Below are 8,251 nucleotides of genomic sequence, written 5' to 3' on the forward strand. Positions count from 1 at the left end.
GTAAAAATAATTTGTTTTTAGTAATTTATTTAATTTTTTTTTTTTGTAATTGACTAATTATTTACTCAATATTAACAAAAAAGTCCCCCTATATATCTTTTAAAGTAATTGATCCTTCATAAAAATAGATAAAACTACTAAAATTAATTACAATTTTTATTTAAAATAAACAATTATAATTTGTATGTTTATTGATATCAATTAATACATATATATATTTTTATTTTAAGCCCTCGTACCAAATTTTGGGTCTATTATATGGTATACGAATATAAAAACAAAAATCTAAAACAATTTTGATAAAAAAAAAAAAAAAAATCTACAATGTATGAATGCAAAATATATATATATATATATATTTTATTAAGAGCTAGTATTTGATAATACACGTGCATTTCTAAACATGGGATTGTGTATGTAATTACTCTTATATTTATATAGAAAATAAACAAGATATATGATTAATTAGAGTTTAAAAAAATTAATTACTGATAAACACTACACCAAACACCTCTTTCCATAACACAAGAAGATAAGACTATTTAAAAAGTATTATAGTAAGGATGGTTAAAAAGTGGTAAAGTACAAAACCAAATGAAAAAAAGGCGGCACCTTTAGGAACTCCCGCTAAATAATATAGTCTCTCTCAAAAATTTTCACATGTAAAATAAAATTAAATATAGAAGAAAGAAACCCTTTCTCCCACCCGATCCCTATACTTTCCTTTCTCCCTCTCTCTATCGCATTTTTTCTACTAGGCCCGAACGACGACGGCAGGGGCTCAGGGAATGGTGGTCGACGGCGGCAAGGGGGTCGGGGTCGGGCTGTTCGGCTGCAGGGGGCTCGGGGCTGGGCTCGACAGCAACGACTGGTGGCTCGGGGCTGGGCTCAACAACAACAACTGGTGGCTCGACGGTGGGTGGGGGGGTCTCGGGTTTGGGCTCGACGGCGCAGGGGCTGGGCAGGACGTGGAGGCTTGGGGGCTCGTTAGGGCAGGTGCATCAGTGGGGTTCGACCATGGCAGAGCTCAACATAGCCGAAGGGCTCAACGAAGGTAGGCACAGCAGTATGTATCTCTTCTCATTCTGCTTTTGTTTTTTTTTTTCTTTCTCTCTCTTCTCTATTTTTGTGTTTGGCTCAGGGTTGAGGATGTGTGGAGGTCTCAATCGTGAAGTGGTATTATAGAAGTCTTTAAGGATGGTCTTAGTAAAACCAATGAGACATATAGGGAGATCCTTGTTCTATATATTTTCTCTAGTTTTCTTTGTTATTCTTTGGATTTAGCCGATACAAATGGTGAATCCTTGTGTTAGTTTCTGGTTGTTTGTATTGCAAATTTAATTGTCTCTCATACTCTCGCTCTACCTATGTTTTGCAATCCTTAAGCTCTCGTCCTCACTCGCATTCTCTTTAAAAATCATATTTAATTTCCAACTGAACTCAGTCTCTATGATTATGGCTCTAGTTTGAGCTTTTTTCTTTGCATTTTTCTCACTCAATGTTTATTTTGTTGTTCTGGTTTGGTATGTTAATGGGTTCTTTAATAGATGATGGCAAATGTTTATGAGTAGTTTTTTTGCTGCGTTAATTGATGGACATGCAGCCTAGAAAGCTTTATATGAACCTACCCACTTAAAGGGAGGAACTTTCACTTCATTTTCGTGTTTGTTTCTGCATTGAATTGTTCACTGATCTTTTCAATTGACTTCTAGTGATGATTATATCATGTATAATAGTGTTTCTGCCCTGTGATGGAAAAACTCATTGTTGGAAACAAATTCTCCTTGGTTTTTCATAATTTCCCTTTACATCTGTGTATAGCTTAGTAAAATGTATTTGTCTATGTTCTTGTTTTAATGTTGAGGATTGTAGTTTCATTAGCCCAATGATGAAAATAATAGTAGTTTCAAATAGGTCCATGATTTTTCATCATAACCGTTTCCATCTTTAGATGGTAACAAGATGATCTTTTTTTTCTTCTTTGGATTCTCTCTCTAGATTGGTGAAGATGCAAACTGGTTTTATTGAAAATCATGGTTATGTGCTTGAGTATAAAAAAAGCTCCATTTTAAAACGTGCATGTCTAAAAGAACTGGGGGCTTTATCTCAAATGACTACTATGTTTTGATTTCGTTTCTGTGTTAGTTGTTCATGTTGCAATTTTTTTTTTTGCAAGTGTTCTTATTACTTTTTTTATTTCAAAATTTGTATTTTTCTTAATTGCATTATGACTTCATATTTTCAGTCTACTGTTAACTTTGCTGTTTGCTATTTTGGCACTTTTTATCTGAAATGTTGTTTAGATGATTAAAATTTAAAATTTGCTTCATCATATATATATATATATATATATTTTTTTTTTTCATTGTTTTTTTTACTGAGTAACGTTGTCATATCTGCGATCTCTTTCCTTTAATAACTTTCTTTTATTGGGTCTTTTGTAAAAAAAAAAACTTTTATTAATTATATACGTTTTTTTTCCACGGTTCTTTAGTTTGTTTCTAGATTACTTTGTGCCTGATAATGAAAACTTTTATTTTTGTATTGATATGTGCATTGATTTCATTTTGAGTCTCCATCTTTTCTGCTCTCACCATCTTTGGTACTCACCATGATCCATTATTTTATTTTATTTATTTATTTATTACTATTTTCTCATGTTGGCTGCGGTGATGATGATCTGTGTTTGCTGTTGGTGGTGGTGAATGCCAAAGGTGATGGTTGAAGTGGTGGTGTTTAAACCTTGAAGATGTGATTGGTTCTTAATGAATTTTCAATGTTCATGAAATTTCTAACATTAATCTCTGAGGGCATTTATATATTAAAATGGTCTCTTTTTACAGCTACAAAATATATATTTTATTTCCTTATGTAATAATATGAAGATATTGTCATTTTTTTTTGTTAGTTTTCACTTTCTTTGCATGCTTATTTGCCCTGTGATGGAAAATCTAATTTCAGAAGCAGTTTCATGGTTTGCATTATAAGCCTTCTCTCTCTCTCTCTATACATACATATATATTGCTCTCTCTCTCTCTCTCTCTACTTTTTCACCAGAAAAAGTCTATTTTACAGAATCTATTGTGAGTGCTCTTAAGGCTTATAATGAAAATTCTCATGTACACTGTTAATGACCATATTAGCTTATGATATCTGAGGGCTTTTGAATATCTTAGTTTATTATTCTCTGTTTTATAATGCTTTATTTGCCTTATCACCTGTTAATAGATTAGAGGAAGAATTATTTAAAGATTACCTTTATTATTAATCTGTTTTATAATGCATGTTTTTTAACACTACTTGACAATGCCTTTGATGCTTTTGTATCAAGTAACTTCAACTTGTTTGCAGTGCATTCTTGTTTACATTGGATTTGATTTTGTCGATATCTATTTTGGCCCATCTTTGCTTCTTAGAATATGAACTTTTTTTTTTGGCCTGATGATGATAGTTTTACACACGAGTCTTCGGTTTGGTTTTATCTTTCTGCTCCCAGCATTATCAACATTCATTATAAGCCTCCAAAGGCCATTTGCTGCAAATTTTGTGTCAACGTATCGTTACTCTTATTATTATTGTTGTTCTCTAAAGGATAGAATAAATTAATAGCCGTTTGATATCTCAAATTACTGGTATGTTATTCTCTTCTTTGTCAGTCCTTTATGGTGTAATTTTGTTTATCATTTATATAGCAGTTTTTGTATTTTTTTAATCTTAATGTACTTACTAAGGTTGATGTCGATTGATATTTTTTCTCCTAATGAGCAGTATTTAATTTTTCCATTTTTTTTTCTTATTAAATTTATTCTTTAACAGTTTATAGTGAGTCTACAAATTATTGGTGGTTATTTGTCAATCTTTGGTTTTGATCGATTATGCAGGTTGCGGGTTTAACTGTTGTTTGTGTTATATGTTTCACCTCTAATGCTTTTGTAGGCAGCAAGAATAGCTGATTATAGTATTGGGAGTAAGTTGCTGATACCTAAACCCCTCCTCTCACTTTTTGGAAACTTGACAGAACGAACAGGGTAGAGTGATTTGGTTTGGTATTATTGTATTGTTTTGCAGAGTTTAGGTTTATGAAATTTTCAAGTTTGCTACATTTTATACACATTTTCTTGACTCATCAATGGTTCTTGTCTCTTTATGATAGTGAATTGGCAGAAGTTCCTAGCGTTCTCCCTCTTTAAATGAGGTACACATTTGGATTTTTATCCTGATAGATTTTGTTGTTACAAACCTTAAGATTGACTGCTTTATATTAACTTCATTGTTATATTAATTGATTTGTTTACATGCAGGAGTCTTCCATTTTAAATGAGCACATGGTTGTGCTGTTGCCTGGAGCTGTTTATGCTCTTTCTGCTGGTTATAAGGTATTTGGTGATCTATCCTAGTACTAGCAGGCTATAAATTTATACATCCAGTTATCACTACAAAACTAAAACTAGATAATTGTTGTTGTAGATGGAAGAACTTGAGCAGCACTCGATGCATGAACTTTTTGAATGCTCCATTGATGTACTTGCGAATATTGATCAGGTTTCCTCTGTTAAGGTACTGGGGTTTTGTATAAAAGTAATGCATGATAAGAACCATGATAAGGTACTGCAGCATTTTATTCTTGAGGAGAACATGTTGGAGGTTGACTGTCCCTGTGTCACCCCAGAGGTTGTTCTCAAAGCATCTGGTCATGTTGATAAATTTACTGACCTTATGGTTAAAGATGAGAAAACAGGGACTTGCTATCGTGCCGATCACTTGCTCAAGGACTTCTGTAGTGAAAAGCTTCAAAAAGACCTTTCCATAACTACCAAGGAGGCTGTAGAACTGAAGCGCATACTTGGTGTTTTGGATGATCTTTCAACTGAAGAGCTGGGTGCCAAACTTAAGGAGTATGGCATTACAGCTCCAGACACTAAGAATCCACTTTCTGATCCATATCCATTCAATCTTATGTTCCAAACATCAATAGGCCCATCTGGCTTGAGCCCTGGGTGAGCACGTTACATTTTGGTACTAATTATTCTTAGCGATTCTTTTTTATTAAGACTCCTGTTTGGTCAGTAATGATATGTAATTAAATCTCCTCTGCTGTAGGTTCATGCGGCCAGAAACTACACAGGGCATATTTGTTAACTTCAAAGACTTGTACTATTACAATGGGAACAAGCTTCCTTTCGCTGCTGCTCAAATTGGCCAGGCTTTCAGAAATGAGGTTCTTAATTTTCTTATCTTTGGACTTTAGCACTTATGTTTGCATAGGATGCTCATATTATTTCTAATTGGTAACGGGTCTTTGTAACTAGTATTTTGGTCCTCTCATTTCTTATAAGAATAGAAAATAGCCCTGTAATGTAGTTGTTGCATTCCTTAGTGCTATGCTTCTTTTGTGCCCAAAACGGTGTCCCATTGATCTGTGACAGTGTTGCAAGGTCCATTTTGTTTTTTAAATAAAACCTTAAACAATATCTCATTCCAAGAATACTGTATATATTTGCAGATTTCTCCTCGACAAGGGCTTTTTAGAGTTCGTAAATTTACACGTACTGAGATTGAACACTTTGTGGATCCCGAAGACAAATCTCACCCAAACTTTGCAGAAGTTGCAAAATTGGAGTTTCTAATGTTCCCAAGGGAAGAACAAATGTCTGGCGAGTCTGCGAAGAAAATTTGTCTGGGTGATGCAGTTGCCAGGGTTTGTTTACATAACTTTTATTCAATATCTTCTTTTCTCTGCTCCCTTGTCTTTAAGAATGTGATGATGATTATAGTGCTACATGTCACTTAGGGAATTGTTAATAATGAAACTCTTGGCTACTTCATTGGGAGAGTTTATCTTTTCCTCACTCGTCTTGGTATAAACGAAGAACGTTTACGGTTCCGCCAGCACCTTGCAAATGAAATGGCTCACTATGCTTGTGACTGTTGGGATGCTGAGATTGAGTGTTCCTATGGTTGGATTGAGAGTGTAGGTATTGCGGACAGGTCTGCATTTGATTTGCATGCTCATACAGTAAGTATTTTTTCTTCTTCTCTTTGATGTCATATTTTTTGCTTGATAGGTAAGGATGGTGGTTAATGAGAGCTCAGGAGGATTTGGTTTCACAGGAAAGAATGAGATTATAAATGGGAAGGCAGCTGTAATTGGGTTCTTGCTGTTGTTGGATTTTGAGCTATTGACTAGTAAAGGTATTCTTAAGGGAACATGCTTCTTGGACTTTATTTATTCTATTTCAAATGCTTTGCAATAGTCTCAGGAATTAATCATATTCCTCTGAAATGAGATGAGGAAGTTTTAAAGGCTTTGTTGAGTTCACTGTGTTTTTATGTTATAATTTTTCTTTATGTTATTGTTTTGTGTAGAAACTAGGATGATCTATATAGTTTCTTCTTCTTCATGTTTTCTACAGTATATATCTTTTACCAAACTGTACAATAACGCTTTTGAAGTAATGAAAATGTGTTTTCATTTTTTTACTTTTGGACATATCACTCTGTTTGTTTGATTTTCTTTTCTGCTTACATAGCCAGTCAGGTGGATAAGTTAATATTTATCTTTTACATATTTGGTTTCGAAAAGTAGTGGATACAATAAGTTACTAAAGAGTAACTGAAATAATAAGTTACCTGGCAGCAGAATAAATTCAGATTTTTTTAAAATGTATTCTCTAAATTGGAGCCTCTTTAGAGAAATTTTGTTTGACCAACAACATGCATTAAACTTTTCCAGCTGTTTTGACTGTTAGTTTCAGTATTTTGATATTTTTGTACAATTTTTTAGGACTTGGCATTTGGTTTATCACTTTCAGCACTGCTTGGGGATAATATCTACAACTTTGGCGAGCTGCTGGCACATCCTATTGTAAGAATATCTCTGCCCTACTACTCTGTGTGTGTGTGTGTTTTTTCCCTTCTTTCTACTCAACTTGCCTTAGTTGCTCTACTTTTTTTTTTCCCATTTTACATCTTGCTATACCCTGCTGTTTCATCAAGTTTTGGAGTTATTACAAATTTAATTTAAACTTTATATGCTTACAGGTGGAAACTAGCTTAAGTCTTATGTTCTTAATAATAAAATGACTTTTTTTTTTACAATGTGTAGGTATATTGAGATGATTTCTTTGGAGCAATTCTTGACAACATTTGTAGTTGAGGCCTTTAGAATGGAAGAATGTATTTCACTAATTTTTGTATACATTTCTTGTTTTGTATTTGGTGATAAAGGAATCTGAATTGGGCATAAATTATGTTGTAATATGATTTCTTAAGCCTAGACTAGTAGACTAAATATTGTAATTACATTTGAGTAATTAATAAAAATCTATTTATGCTACCTTATTTGGCTTCAACTTTCATATTTGTTTTCCTAGTTTTGTGTAAGTAAAAAAAGATTATGTTTCTCTAAGCTAATATAACACATGTGTTATACTAAAGTGTAGTATAACAAAAAAAAATGTGTTATACTAAAGTATAGTATAACACAAAAAATGTGTTATACTAAAGTGTAGTATAACACAAAAAAAGTGTTATATAATCGGCTATAAATAACATAATTAAACACTTATCTATATATTAAAATAACACAGAAATTGTGTTATCGTTGACATTACAATAACACATCTGTATAACACTGATAAAGTGTTATGTAAAGTACCCTGACCTACAAGAACATAGTCAGTCTTAACACATCAGAAAGTGTTATCGTATGTTTTGATAACACATTTTCGGTGTTATTAAAAGCATTTTCGGTAGTGAAATATCATAATTAAAGTAATGATATGTACACCAAACATTGTTAATTAAAAATTAATTATTAATAATGTCAAACAATAAACACACTTCTATTTAAGTTAGATAAATGCTATAAAAATGAAGAGTAGTTTAAGACCACACAACTTTTTTTATTTTTTATGTTACGTTTAAATAATGTAATCATTACTCTCACTCTTTGAATACACATGTATATATAAATATATATATTAGAAAATTAACAAAATACAATAATAATATATAAATTGGTATATGTGCTGAATTAAACTTAATCATTCAGAGCATCAAAAATATATAATATACATATATAAAACTTTCAGCATATATTAAGAGTATATAGTATATATTTATAGGAGAATTATATAGTGTATGAGTCATTTTTGCTTCGATCGGTAAATGCATCTCTGTTTTCGTTATGTAGAGTAATTTTAACTTAATTATTTTTAAATAACGATGTACATTGTAGCTATAATAGGAA

General features: G+C 32.3%; 1 protein-coding gene and 1 long non-coding RNA gene across 2 annotated transcripts; both read left to right on the forward strand.

Annotated features, from left to right (window-relative positions):
- The first annotated feature begins 1,017 nt into the window (after nucleotides 1-1,017).
- Nucleotides 1,018-6,043, forward strand: LOC133800063 (glycine--tRNA ligase, mitochondrial 1-like). The gene is made up of 11 exons (XM_062238040.1): nucleotides 1,018-1,054; nucleotides 1,142-1,176; nucleotides 2,909-2,974; nucleotides 3,817-3,888; nucleotides 3,937-3,967; nucleotides 4,069-4,166; nucleotides 4,302-4,376; nucleotides 4,468-4,997; nucleotides 5,101-5,218; nucleotides 5,504-5,698; nucleotides 5,792-6,043. The coding sequence occupies exons 1-11, from the start codon at nucleotides 1,018-1,020 to the stop codon at nucleotides 6,041-6,043; spliced, it is 1,509 nt and encodes a 502-aa protein (XP_062094024.1).
- Nucleotides 6,044-6,116: 73 nt separating this feature from the next.
- On the forward strand, nucleotides 6,117-7,336 carry LOC133801918 (uncharacterized). The gene is made up of 2 exons (XR_009877058.1): nucleotides 6,117-6,192; nucleotides 6,785-7,336. It is a non-coding gene; the product is annotated as an uncharacterized LOC133801918 (long non-coding RNA).
- Nucleotides 7,337-8,251: the final 915 nt, after the last annotated feature.

Source organism: Humulus lupulus, chromosome 9, assembly GCF_963169125.1.
Source record: "Humulus lupulus chromosome 9, drHumLupu1.1, whole genome shotgun sequence".
Classification (NCBI taxonomy): Eukaryota; Viridiplantae; Streptophyta; class Magnoliopsida; order Rosales; family Cannabaceae; genus Humulus; species Humulus lupulus.

Bases quoted from the DNA above. Each gene is read 5' to 3' on its own strand.
- LOC133800063 (XM_062238040.1), top strand. From the start codon at position 1,018: ATGGCAGAGCTCAACATAGCCGAAGGGCTCAACGAAG. The intron at 4,377-4,467 runs GTATTTGGTGAT...TTGTTGTTGTAG, and splicing joins CTCTTTCTGCTGGTTATAAG to ATGGAAGAACTTGAGCAGCA. The intron at 4,998-5,100 runs GTGAGCACGTTA...CCTCTGCTGTAG, and splicing joins CCATCTGGCTTGAGCCCTGG to GTTCATGCGGCCAGAAACTA.